This window comes from Varroa jacobsoni, unplaced genomic scaffold, assembly GCF_002532875.2.
Source record: "Varroa jacobsoni isolate VJ856 unplaced genomic scaffold, vjacob_1.0 scaffold_1353, whole genome shotgun sequence".
Taxonomy (NCBI): Eukaryota; Metazoa; Arthropoda; class Arachnida; order Mesostigmata; family Varroidae; genus Varroa; species Varroa jacobsoni.
The window spans coordinates 80,347-94,657 of NW_019214255.1; the positions used below are offsets into that span (position 1 = coordinate 80,347).

At 39.6% G+C, this 14,311-nt stretch overlaps 2 protein-coding genes across 3 annotated transcripts in view; one reads left to right on the forward strand and one right to left on the reverse strand.

Annotated features, from left to right (window-relative positions):
- Abcd1 (ATP binding cassette subfamily D) overlaps nucleotides 1–8,341 on the reverse strand; it is a 20,494-nt gene extending 12,153 nt beyond the window's left edge. For both annotated transcript variants that reach the window (XM_022848462.2, XM_022848461.2), the window contains exon 1: nucleotides 5,791–8,341. In XM_022848462.2, the coding sequence (XP_022704197.1) occupies nucleotides 5,791–6,774 (984 nt within the window). In that variant the 5' untranslated portion in view covers nucleotides 6,775–8,341. The remainder of the gene's footprint in view (nucleotides 1–5,790) is intronic.
- Nucleotides 8,342–8,538: 197 nt separating this feature from the next.
- LOC111269101 (transmembrane and ubiquitin-like domain-containing protein 1) lies at nucleotides 8,539–13,510 on the forward strand. The gene is made up of 6 exons (XM_022848464.2): nucleotides 8,539–9,005; nucleotides 9,758–9,940; nucleotides 10,103–10,219; nucleotides 10,702–10,848; nucleotides 11,431–11,522; nucleotides 11,913–13,510. Exons 1-6 carry the CDS (start codon nucleotides 8,916–8,918, stop codon nucleotides 12,067–12,069), a joined length of 786 nt encoding a protein of 261 aa, XP_022704199.1. The 5' UTR covers nucleotides 8,539–8,915; the 3' UTR covers nucleotides 12,070–13,510.
- The last annotated feature ends 801 nt before the right edge of the window (nucleotides 13,511–14,311 follow it).

Below are 14,311 nucleotides of genomic sequence, written 5' to 3' on the forward strand. Positions count from 1 at the left end.
ATATAGGCTATCATTTTAAAGGCTCTGGTGACTATTCGCCACACTAAGGATGTCCCGCAATATAAAAGAGCCTTTTATTGAGTGCGAGCTAATGTGTTTAATGCTTTTTAGCAATTATTTAGTACAGGTGCCTCCACCATACGCAGCAATCCAAAGTTTTCGTATTCTAGATTGAGACATTTCCTTATCAGCAAAAGTACATTCATAAATTAATAGTAGCATATCATCAATGTTCGCTTAAATGAATAAATCAAATGCCAACATCAGGACAGGAAGTTTAGGTTACACATTGATTAGTTAGATAGGTAACATATTTGTCTGCTGATCCTACGGACATTTTGTGGTTTAGGTTTGACTCCGGTCGTAAGACAGTTCCATTTCTTGCTGGAAGTCTAACGGAATTAGGCCTAACGGCGATAGGGGACATAAAACTCCAAGCATAGTAACTAGTTTTCGAGGCGACATCTTTCATTTCAAGTGACACGATGAACAATTGAAGTGAGATACTATTGAATAGATTGGTAAGTTAGAAGTAGCTGTTTTCCTGCATTCCTTAGGACAAAAACAGATTCGAGGAGAGTAGCACCACCTAGAGGGATGCGACGTCATTCTTGACGAGCTAGATTCAGGTACTCGAAATTTATGGTCTCAGTGAACATATTTACCTCACCATCGCGCATTTGAATCTTTTCCCATTCGGAAACTATGAAAACGTCAATAGTTGTACCATGCTTTTGAAATAAAAGTTATAATAAATAAAAGAAATAAAAAAAAAAAGCCCTCTGCATAGTTTATCAACCATACGCAAACGCAAAGAAAGCCACAGTCAATAGAAGCTCCGATATTCACTGCTCCACTGTTAGACTATAGATTGATGGATACAATTCTGATAACAAACATATTTACATTGACAACTGTCAAAACTTCTACGAGACCAGAATAGAAACATTTGGACAAACAGCTTCTGCAATTATGGCTACCTGCCAAACTCAAACAATTTATAGAGTCACGCTCAGGCTCCTCGCTGTAACTGCAGTCACGTAAAAGACTGCCACTGTGCAATTACAACCCCATTCGCTCGTAAATAATCATTGGAGGGACTCGAATAAACAAAAATAGACGAATATATATATATATATAAAGCTTAAAAAGCAACGGTAGCAGACGAGCTAAGGCCGACTAATAGAGATGCTTAAGGTGCAGCGAAAGTCAGAAATCATCAGATAGGTGCCGTTCTTGACTAAAAAACAATCAGGTAAGATAACAAGATATTTCACACTTTTGGGAATCCTTATGTTTTCTCGTCATTCTCTGTACGTTTCAGAACATAGGCGCATTATACCGCTAGACTTTTTCGAATAAGTAAATCGTTTGGAGTGATACGCGCCTAAACATGCGATTCATTAAAGTAAACGGCTAGTCCAATGATTGGATCAAGTTATATGTTGAGAACAAATGTATACTTTTAGAAGTCGTTGACCAAAAAAAAGTTCTGCTCAAATCGCCAGCAACGAGAATGCCAACTACAAGGAAATCCGTTTGTTGCGTATGGTTTTGGCATAAATGCACTGATATTTACTAGACAGAGGAAAAGTATGCCGCCGGGTGCAGTCACTAGCTGCTAGGCTCTTTATATCGGTATAGGCTACTGTGATAGTCAAACTAGCGACACACACGCTTAGAGGAATACTTCAGAAAGGCTACCGATATGTCTCACACTGAAACTGCTGTCTAAAACGTGACTCACACTCTAGAATTTCAAAAGTGTATGAATATATAGAATGAATTATATAACGTCTATCATTACTAACATAATTCCCATTTATGCTAGCGTATATGCCCTCAAGTTAGGATATCGGAAACTGCAGGGCCAAAACTTCCCAGTTTATAAAAGCGGTCTTCCAAAACCAGTTATTGCCCGCCTCGTCTTCTAAATGGTCCCGTTAAGAATAATTTTTTTAATTTCTTCCGCATTGTTATATTGCTTTGTCCATGTTCTCATTGTCCAATTCTACTAATACGTATCATCTCTATTATAAATATGACATATGCAGGTATTTCATTATGGCGCTATGAATAGCAGGAAGTGGGTAGGGCATTGACATCGATGCCCTTTCCTGTAAATCTTAGTTTCTGTATTTGAATGAAACGTTAATAATTTTTTTTGTAAATCTACTCAAATAGATATCTCTAGGAAGCAAAAAAGAAAGATCGGTATCAAGCTCATAGATTATCGTTTGGTTTGACTAACCTTGTCACCGCACTTCTATGGGCCATGACCGACTAACTTTCTCTGGCATTCGTTTGGTTGATACAGAATGGCAGACGACGCAGAATCATTCGATGATTGGGAATGAATCGTGAAGCAGACATAGCTAGCGCTATATGAATGTTTCGTCATAGGCACATCACCACCTTCTTGATCGTGATACTTTCTTTATTTATAATGTCAACTGTCTCTTTTGTTATTTTTATTAGATACTACAATTTAGAATTTCGAATTACAGACTTTACGGCCTTTATTATAAACTCGAATTACGGCTCATGCGTGCGCATAAATACTTGTCAATAAACACGGTTATTCTGGGGAGTTTAATTAAACATTCTTTGGTTACTTATCTTTCATATTGTCACGTTGTAATATGGTAGTAAACGTCATAGTGCCTTTCACTGCGGGAATTTTCTCCAATTGCCAGTTTTTCAAACTACATAAATACATAAATATACCCAATGTTCTATCTGTCACCTATAGAGTCACCACTTATGGTTACTCAAAATAGACAAAAACTTTGCAGGCCTGCAAAGGGCAACCGTTTCAAGCTTTACGTACTGGAATTATGATCAAACATAACAAGAATCTTACTGCTAATCATATTTGTTCAAAATCCAAAAAAAAAATGCGTATCACTAGTACGCACGTCCGCAGCCCCAGATTAATTGACCCATGTCTGGAAAGTAAAACCTACATTCTGCATCTATATCCATCAGGTTAAGTTTTAATACATCCGTAACGTGTTGCGCCGTACTAGAAAATTTCCGCACCTGTAGCTAGCCGTCATATTTCAAACCTCTATCTAAATAAGATCTCTAGAGACGAGTCAATCGAGAGTTATCAAATCGCGTGACAGTTGTAGGGGTCAAGTTCCAACTAGTCGCTAAGTGACAGTTCTATTTTAACGATGTTAGTAGATGTACGTCGCGCATTTGATTGAGTTAAATCACTACTTGGGGGAGGGGGTGAGAACGGCAAACGTAAATTGTTATTAACAACGAAAAGTGGTCCAACTAAAACGAACATAACAAGACTTAGACACGGTGACGGACGAGCGAAGGGTGGCCGTTTCAAGGCCATACCTGCATTGGGCCACCCGAAAATTCATCAGAACATATTTGATACGCAGGCTTCCCTCTATCATAAAGTGTTTCTTCTCTTGCTGCAAAGTGCGAATAAGTGACGGGTTATTTAAAATGATAATTTATTGCTGAATATTTTCTAAATTGTTCCGAACAAAAAAAAGTAATTCTACTAAAGACCAGAGGCCCTTATATGTCGATAAATAAGTACCTTAACGGCAAAAAAGAACTAAAGCAAATCTCGATAAGGCGCCCCAAATTAATAATTTAATGAGCAGTCTGCGCAAGCAATCTAATATCCTGATCAGATTGACGAGCGAGCACCGTGAACTATTTATGCCTTATGATTTGATTTAACGGCACAAGCGTCCCTCATTGCGCACTGTACCTTAATTATCCTTTTTGTGGAATAACGCTAATATGTCTGTTGTGCTGTGACCTCTAAGCAAGATGAAAGGGTTGTCTGATTTCAATACCTTATACTGTAAATTATTTTAAATTAGTATAGCCATCTGTAATCCAGATATGTTGCTGTGTTCATTTCCTGTGCCCCTCTTATATTGGACGGGCGCGCAATTTTCAATGGCATAAGCCTCGTTTGCATTTGATTATGACCAGGGCTTCCCACTTATGGCCATTGCGACCTAACAATAATGTGTACAACAATTATTAGACTGAGCGGAGTTTATTGGCAAACAGTAGGACTTCGAATTAATAGGCCACTCGTGATACGACAGTTTATTAGAACGTTGCGGCGTTACGACGTCGATTCACAACTCATTAACTCTATTATGGACCCACGCAAAGATATACGGATTTTCACAGATTTGATCGTATCTCCAGAAATCACAAATGGCTTTCCACTTTTCTACCCTTCCTTAAAAACACCATAATAACAACAGTAACAATATGGGTGGTGTTCCTAGAGATGATGAATATTATAGTTATATTGATATGGGCGTTTTCTAGTACGACGGTATAGGCCTCATCTTTATTTTTAGTAGGTTTAAGTATTGGCCCCTGAAGACAAAGAGGGACCCGGGTAGCAAACCACTGATGAAAACTAATACGATTCGTTTTAACCAGGTATGCTAATAGGACTCGACACAGTATCTGTAGACCTGCATAGTTTTGCAATGACCCGATAAACAAATTCCGCCAAAGAACTGTTGAGTACAAAAATTTATTGCTAGCATAGTAGATAGAAAATTATGAAGAAAATTAAATAACCTGCTGAGCCATAACTAAAAACAAACTTATATGAACTAAGAAATACTTAACAAAAAGTTGGAATAGAGCCAATATTTCCTATTTATAATAAAACTTATGATACCTACGCCTTTGTTGCGTCCATTGGAGGAAAGAGACTTTTCTATCCGAAACTTCCTAAAATCCTAAAAACTACTCGCACTTCTGACCACGGATTTTTAGGTTTCAAAAGTAATCTTCAATTAGTAATTATGTCATCTGAGTTGATCGTCTTTCGACTCGGTGACAGGCTATATTTTAGCGCCTCAGCGCATATTGACCACCTGTTGACGATGGCACTAAGGAAAAAGGCTTTTGCCAGCTAGTTAAAAAATACTTTTAAGTACATCATACGCGCTGTGAGTAGGATATACCTAAAAGTATTTTTATTTAAATAGAAAGTATTTTTGGTGCGAACTTATGCTTTAGAGACTATAGAATATCGTTGCCTCACCATCGCTTGCACATATATGTCAGGAAATACGTTTGACACATTATCATTATTGACAGTCTGCTATTTTAAAAATTTAAAAACAAGTACCTTTAAAAATTATTGCTGAAAATGTGTAATACAACGATTGTATCGTTAAGCTATCTTCGAAGACAAAAAACAGTCTTCCATGTTTACAAAAATTTGGAAGACAATATTTAGTGAGAACAATTCGTCGTCCTTCTGCTTAGCAGCCGTTTAGGACATTTATATGTCTTCCTTTATAACCAACCAGCAACGGTTAATATATACTCATTTAAAGTGCATGCCGTAAGCTTTTTTTTAATGGTTCCGCATGTCATTCTTTTCTTCCAAGTTTTAGAGTGTTTCTCCCGAGCTTCATTATACTGCTACAAATGAAAATAGTCAGGACAATTTTCCTAGCCCAATTTTAATGCTTTATGATTTTATCGAGCAGAAAAACATTCGTTTGGAATTGGTCTAATATAGCTATCATCTATCGAAACCAAGAGACTCGGCCTTAAGATTCTCTTCTGTTAATAGACTTAATATATGCTTTGGCTTAGGCTTATTAAATATGTTGGCTACCACACGTTAGATAGACAAACCATATTAAAAGACATCTCTCGTTTCAAATTTTGTGTATGTATTAATATACAAATTATTTTTATAATTTTATAAATATTTATAAAATGAGGTTTTTATTTCATATATATTTATAAAATGCAGTGACGTACCTCGTGTCCTCCGTAGAAGGCAATCTCCTCAGCATTCGCGATTAGCCGGGAATGGACAAATCTTAAATAGGCTTTTCGTCTGGCTTCTTCAGCAACCATCTTGCCGAATTTCGGTGTTACTTTGCGCAAGATCAGGCCTGTCAAAATTACCGAACCAGTTGCTACGGCTGGACCAGGAAGGCCGTGAGCGCCCATTTCGTTGGCCATTTTGAACAAAGTGAGGGTGATGATCAGGATGTCCAGTAGCGGCTTAGTAATGTGCGAATAGAGATGCGCAACAGATGTTGCAAACGTCGTAATGTCCTCAGTTAAACAATGATCAGCATTCTCTAAGCGAGAATCGAGATTTGATACTCGGTAATATGTTTGATTTTTAAAATACAGCGAGTACGCGTGCTTTACAAGGCGACTTCTGAAAGCAAGAGCGAGTTGACCTTCAAGAAAGCGGATAAGCGAATTGATAAATGTTGCGGGAATAGCTACTAACAGCCACTTCGATAATTGGACGCCAAACTGCTGCAAGTCTCGACGCACGATATATTTTACCACCTGGCCCTCCAGTCTAGCTACATAGATTGAAAGGAAGGTTCGTGAGATAAGCGACATTGTATGCATAAGCAGAAGGGCAGCTTCTTTTGAATGTACCGACGGAATCATGATATTGATCAACGAGAGAAGTCTCGTGAGAAATTTCCTATCGAATCTCTGAAGTACCGCCTCAAGAGCTGACTGTACTGCGGGTTGCGCTGCAGTGACCTTCTGTAACCGTTTGAGTTCATCATCGGCCTTTTCGACTAGAGCTGAACCAGGTTTGCTGTTGCTCTGCTCGTGTCCTGCGCTCTGGGCAGCCCTTCGCGCAAGTGGATAAAGAATCCGGGCACCGTACAGTGCCATAAGTGCAGTGCACAAACCTCTGGATAGCGTCTCCGTCGGTATTCCGGTTTTAGCTGAAATGGCAGTCAAAAACTTGCTGAAGTTCACCATGATGGCTCTTTGTATGCAGCGCCCCGTTACCTTGTCCAAACAAAAGCTCTTTCAAGTCTGTTTCTTTAACTTGAACAGCGTATGCGCTCTGCCCAAGCTGTCCCAAAAAAAGGCAGGACCTAGCTACACATCAGATAGACGAGAACAATGCCTAAATGACGCAAGTACACACACACGTACACACTTAGCGGACGGTCTTCTCTAACAGTAACTTTTCTTCACTGGTACGATATACGAACTGCGTGGACAATGAGATCGCTCACTGATCTGCTGTCACCGGGGTGCCGTGTAGCTTGTTCCCGTACAGCATGTGCACGGGTAGTCGTAACCCTTTACTGATCGCTAGATATTGTTGCCTGTCCGGCGATGGACACTGAGGTTGCGTCGCACAACGGTGCGTCTCCGTAACGTAAGCCGCCTTTGGCCTCCACCGCCGTTGCTGCTGCTCCACTCTCAACGAAATGACAGCTCGTAACAGTCGCCGTCGGACCGAGTGGGGCATTGGCATGTAAGTAAACTGCAAGCAACGTTTGCGGCGTAACTTGCTCGTTCGACTCGCTCAATTATAGCTGCTACGCCTGGCGCGACCGTCACAGCTTCGTCTGCCGCTATTAACAACGCGACTCATTGCCTCCACGAAAAGAACGTGCTTGTACCAGTTCATGTTGCTGTAGCCAGCGCTCGAAAAACTTTGTCTGGCTGCCTATCGCCTGCTATCCACTGCGCTTACCATTTATTCCAGCGAGCAGCTACAGCGACGGGTTGCAGAGTGGCAGCGGCTGGCGTTTGTTAGTGCTGTTGTAGAAGCAGCAGTCATCCCATCCAATGCTTCTGCTTTGCCACAGTCTTTGCCCGGCTGCCGGAACAAGTCGTCGTCGTCCAATAACAAGTCACCAACAGCAGCAGGTGCAAAGCTGGTGCTCGTTATGGTAGAGAAGAGTCGACGGCTCTAAGTGACAACTTTGTCTCTGTTCTGCGATCGCTGGTCGAGCCGCACGTTGATTTGACCATCTCCACCTTTCTTCTACTCTTCGCCAGCGGCTGCCTTTCGCTTCCTATCGCCAAATGGTGTTGATGTCGTTGCCTGTATTTTGCTTGTCTACGAGCCCCATGCAGCAAAATCCTTGCCACAGGTGAGCGCTACCGCCAAGCCGTGGTAAGAGCAAGCAGGCCAATCTGTGCCCCAGGAGCTTGATTCGTGACCCAAGTAGAAACAGTAAATCGGGCCGCTTCATAGAGGGTGGTGTGGAGCAGTAACCATATCCATATAGAAAACGTAACCGATCAGAAACAGTAACAACAGCAGCAGCAGCAGCAAAACCGGCAAGAACGGCCACTTAGTTATAGCAAAGAAACAGGTCGAAAGCACAGTTTACTTTATTGGCTTCTCGAAAACATTATGCAACCTATTCAATGCGGATGCACAAGCTCTGCTTAACATTTTTATTATTTTTAGAGTTCGTGCATTTTAGCCTAAAGCCTTCGTCCTTTCCGATCACACAATCGGGTTAATTTTATCCCACCACAACGAACGAACGAGCGAGCGAAAGATCTTTGTTAGCTTGTTTTTCCAACGTTGGTATTTGCAAGACGATCAAATTCAACAACATTCATTATAAGCCTACCAGCCATGTGTAACATAGATAGGTGGCGCTACTACTCTCTGTGAGAATCAGCTGATTTTTACTTGTATTCGGCTGCTTTGGCTTATGCTGCAAACAGCTGATGTGTCAACAATAAAGATGGCGCCGTCATTGTTGTGATCGTTTATTGTCCAAGAGGATATTGGGCAGATTTTCAGAAAAGAATACGCCGCATTGAGGCTGTTGTTGTTGTTACTATTTTTGTTAGCATTATGTGATTTGCTCACCCGATTCAACTAGAAGTTTCCTAATGAGCGCAGAGCATACAAAAGACAAAATCTGCCAATCGAGCGTCGACTAGTGCGTCCGAAGCCGACGTCTGCAAGTACCAAAGTGGTTATCGTTTTTGGGCTCAGTGGTGACAAAAACGTACGCAAGACGACTATAAAATTCGAGTATCGTGACTCAACTGACAACGAGTATCACTTATCAGAGTAATAGCCTTAACAGCAGCTCTGTCTAAGGAGATATTGTCAGAGTGCTCTCCCCGTGGAGGCCATGGAGGCCACACTGGTGGAGGGCGTTGGAGACGAAGTTTTAATTGCTTTCATTGGAGTTTTGGCACTGTTCGTCGTCATTGTAATTCAGGTAGAAATCTTTACTCTCTTTGTCTATTCATGTAGCATACATATCTGTCACAAGGTGGGTAATTCATGATCTAAAGCTAGAAGTGTTTCAAGTTTTACATGATTTAGCGAGTTGTCAGTCATTTGATTGGCAAGAAATATAAGAGTTACTTTTGTTTAAGATGAGTCACATTATCAATATTGTGTGGGCACAGATTTTTGAAAATTACAAGCCTATCTCTTAATTTCATGTACGAATGATACTCATAATGTTTCAGCAGGGCGATTGAATGCGATTGGTATTGACCTATATGAACGTGGCACGATGTATCAAGATTAATTGTATCAACAATACGATATACCACGTAAAGCCCCAAGCTTCTATTTACGTATTTACTTACGTTTCAACTAATCAAACTTTACTAGACAACGTACTTTAGCTGTATTCATATAGCCGTTTTACACGCTTACATAACAGTTTGTTGATGCGGCCCCGCGCGATATTTGTTTTTATTGCAAACGGCTGTACATTTGACAACAACAGTAAACAATTACGCTGATGCAAAAAAAAACATCAATTTATTAAGAATAGCATTTCCTTTTTTCCATTAATGATAATGTGCTCTTACATGTAAATAGATGAGTGGTAGTAGTGATGATGACTAAACCGATGACAACTTCACAAAGGCCGCTTTTTAGTGTCTATCATTTTTATATGGATTGTGTGATCAAACTATTGCGCTTCTAATTTTGGCATTTACCTCCTTTATTTAGTGGACAATCTCTCAGATATCGGAAATTATTCGGCCGATAGCAGAGACGAGAGTGAGCGATAACTCACGGGACACTACCGAAAGCACAGATCAGCTGTCTGTTCGTTGTGCTCTAGTGGAATCAAATCAAATACTATCAGAAGAAGGAGCCGAATCTGAGGCGATACCAGAAGGCACCACCGAAGTAAGTTCTTTTAGGTATGAGTTTTTTTTTCGTTTTCTCTTGATTTCAGCGATATGCTGATACTATATCTATTCTATACAAATAATAGTTTATGATATACCTGCGTGTAATTAGGAAAAACGTAAATGTAACGGTTAAAAAATAAATACTGTTGTATTCCAGATTCAAATTCGACTAAAATATTTGAATGACACAGAGCGGAACGTAGAGTGTACTCTCAGCACGAATGTGGGTGCTTTCAAAGATCGGTTTTTTCCCGAGGAACGGGAAGCTGGCAAGGTATCGTATTGATACAGGCGAATTCGGAATTCCCGAACGTAGAACAATACAAGCCTCGTAGTTGAAATGTCAGACGATTAATCCAATTCAAATCTTAACATTTGTACGAAAGAAAGTTGTTATAAACATTTGCTTTTTACATATATTTTCGAAAATATATGGCGATAAAATATTACAATAAGACTTATAAAAATTAACCGTAAGAGTACTTTTCGCAGTGTTCGTACCATCAATCAATCCCAAATTGTAATATACTAGTGAATCTTTAAATAACTGGCTCAGTATATAAGATTGAATTAACTTAAGAGAATATTAACCACGTCAAAAGCCGGCAACTTTACCACCTTACTTACCTCACTGCGAAAACGCAGTTCTACATTAAAGTAGTTCCTAATTTATTTTACAACTGACGCCTTTTTCAAAAAGCTGCTTTTATGATAGAAACATTATTCGAGGCGCTTAAAAAACTGAATATTTCGCAGATGATTCGGTTGATCTCGTGTGGAAAGTTGTTACATGACGAGTCGCTTTCGTTGCGGCATTTTGGAATAACCGAAGCAAATAACGTTCTGCATGTCCAGATCTCGAACCCGCCAGTTGTTATGACGGCGCAGGTTCAGCAACAAATGGTAAACATTCTATGTAATATTGCCTTTATTTCTTTTCGTTGTCTTACCACAGAGGAAATGGTCACAATGGACATTACTTTCTGCCATCATTGATACTAAGGTACAGTCCGATATTCTGCCTAAATCCATTTGTGGCTAGTTTTCGTTTAAACTGACACTTAAAACATTGTGTAATTAATAATCAACGCGTTTAGACAAAACTTAAATATTATATCAGTTCAGTCGCCGTCATCGAAGCGAGCAACTCAGAAGCGTTGGCAGACATTACGTGCTGTCTTCGCTATATGGCCAATGACGATTAGAAAATATCGAATTGAAGATCGTAAAAATTAACTACTACGAAACATATGTGACAGTTTATTAAAAATGTGCTCTAAACTTTTCTCGTAAGGTAGACTGTACATATTTCGTACTTCGAGTGTGAAAGTCGTATTGAATATATTATATTTGGATCTGATTCGAAAACGAGGAGCAAATAGCGGATAAATTCAAGGCGCACTGTTACTTCTGCTCCTATAAATTTTAGGCCTATCGTTTACTTAATGAGTAATGTTAATAAAAATAGCGTTTCTTTTTCCTCAGGCCTCGAACGTATCGCCTGTCGTCTCCCGATTAGAGGCGAATATTGCTTCTCTCGCATATCTCGTACTTGGTGCCATGCTTGTGCTATTCTGGTTAGTTGTTTAATAACGGCCTTTTATTGAATGTAGCGATAGCTGAAGCATAATTCTATTGTTATTGAAGGGAAAAGTTGGGACAGAAAATGTATTGAAGGGGTTTGAGATTCAATGTCTGAAAGCAACGTATAATAATGCTTGTGTATCCCCAAACTGCTCTGAGTCATTGAATCGGATCGTTTGTTGCTGAGGTGGCAGCCAGTGAATCAAAATGGCAAGAGCAGAGTGAATGCGTTAGATGAAATCGAACAGCGCACGCGCCGTGTAATGTAGCTAGCAAATGGTAATGTATACGTTACTATGAAAGTGGCATCAATTGCCACAACTTGAATGGGACACTTACTTATCGTTACATAATGACGTGTTGCTCTATTGATTTCATTCTAGGTACGTGCACTTTCAGTACCGTGACCTGTTCACGAACTCTGCGACGACAGCCCTTGTCGGCATTTCCGGCTTGTTCTGCGTTTTCGTGTTTGCGCCTTCCCAACCACTGCCATTATATTTTCACACCGTAGCACAACAGCTCGCTCCGGAAATCTAATTGATGTTAAACCAGTTTGTCCTGAGCCTCCATCTTACCCCTCGAAATGCTTAAAAGTTTTTTTTTTGTAATTACCTCAGCACTTTCTTTAACTGTTATTATGATGATTTGCCATTACGCACCAAGCAAGTCAACGACAACGATAAAAGTGACAAATCATTCATAGACTTATACGAAGCCACGACCAAAATAAGATAATATATGTTCAGCACTATTATATGCTTCGATTTCGAAACGTAACTACTAAAACGCAAAATATAGGCATATTAAGTAGTGGCAATTTTCAGGGCAATTGATCGAGGCGCAATGAATTCGTTAGAACTGAAAGGTTTGTAGCAGTGAAGGGCACGTGGACAAAGTCATGGGGAATGCGCTAAAATATGGCGGATAATATTGCATGAGTATGGTGTCAAAGCCATCCTTCGACTGAGATTAAAAGGAGACACATTTCCTTTAGTAAAAGTTGCCAGTTATTTCGAACGGCACCCATCTACCGTGGGACAATCATTTGTTTCTGTGGATCTGCAACACGATTTCTGTCATATCGTGGCTGCAATATCCGGTGAGCGGCACATGCCCCAAGAATTGATCGGAATAAATGTTTGCTGGAAACAACATAATTGAGAATTTGAACTGATTTCAGAATAATCTGATTGTGACTAACGTTATCTCGACGGTGATGAGGAGGCGTAAAAACATCGGAATGATACTGTCAGTTTGATTTCAGAAGACAAGCTAACCCACCTTCCAAAGACCAGCAAAGTCGGACGATTCATTCACATGTTCTCCTTTAGGTTAGCCAACTTGAATGCTAGTAAAGTTGTTTGTGCAGATTTGTCAATGTCTATATATATATATATATATATATATATGTATATACACATTGACGGTTGAAGGCTTTTCTGAGCCATTCTGAGAAAGTATTGCAAAGTAAATCCGTTTTTTTGCACAAAACTGAGTTAATTTCTATGAAAGATGATTGTGACTATTTCTAACTTTTATTGAATTAAACGGCTAGGATTAAGAATTCAACCTAGGGACAGATCGAGGATTTTGTGTGCCATGTTAAGCTGCGCCACAAAACGACTATCGTAGTTAAAAAAAAACATCAGCAATAACACTAGTGGCAATGACAGCAACAATGCAACAAGTGTGTCAAATTATTTTTATTTTATTTTACGGTTATCCTTGTTCAATAGCTTTTATCAACTGAACTAACTTGATCTGTACTCAGCGATACACACGCATATGAGTGAAATAACAACAATGCACACGTTAACTGAAGACTGGTTAAGCATTTTGAAATTGGCGATTAAAATAGTCGTGGTGATCTGCAGCACTTCTCTGCAAAAGCACCCGGTGGGCCCAGTCGGCCTGCGCACAGCAAATAATAAGAAAAAAAAAGAACTTAATAAAATTCAATCAGTCAGAAAGAAAGCTACGTTCGTTATATTTTTATTTAATTCTATGAGGACAACCATTCAACTTATTGTTAATTTTCTTTCACTACCTTTACTGTCATTTGTGGTCAATAACTAATAGTCATTCCTAATCATAGTTTTTCAGCGTAAACATTGGGTCCGTGTAAATCCGCCAAAAATCTATAGCCACTCTAAGTATCTGTCCCCGATGAGACCAAAGAAACCTTTGAACGCGTTATAATCGGAGAAAGTGATCATGAAGAACATAGCACTATTGAATCAAGCCTTTGCATTTTATGATGACTTCTGTTAATCGAAGTTACTTAGAAGAACACTTTTTGAAACGGAAAATGCATCGTACAGACCAGCCTTCACCTGATGGCCTGGAAAACCTATTCAGTGCGTCGCGCTGAAAGTGGAGAGTTCTATTAATTTGATCTAAGTGATAGTCTCCAGACGATATCATTATTAAACGCAAGATGACGTAGGGCAAACTGGTCCATGTGCACCAGTTTGATAACATAACTAGAGTTGCTTACGATAAGTCATCTGTGGAAACACGGATAGTAGATTATTTGGATTCGTGGCATGATGTTCCTCCGAGAAAACACAATCATGTCTCTTAACTGCCTTCTGTCTAGTTTTTAGGGTAAAATTCAGCTTCAAAATGGAGCTTACGAAAAGAAGCCGAAGATCTAAAGCAACTGAATATCGCTGATCAGACCGCATTAAAAAGTGGCTCCACGTATGTATCTAATCAGGCAAGTAATATACTATTTGAAAAGATATAAGAAATGTGTAAGTATTGTATTACCTTGTTC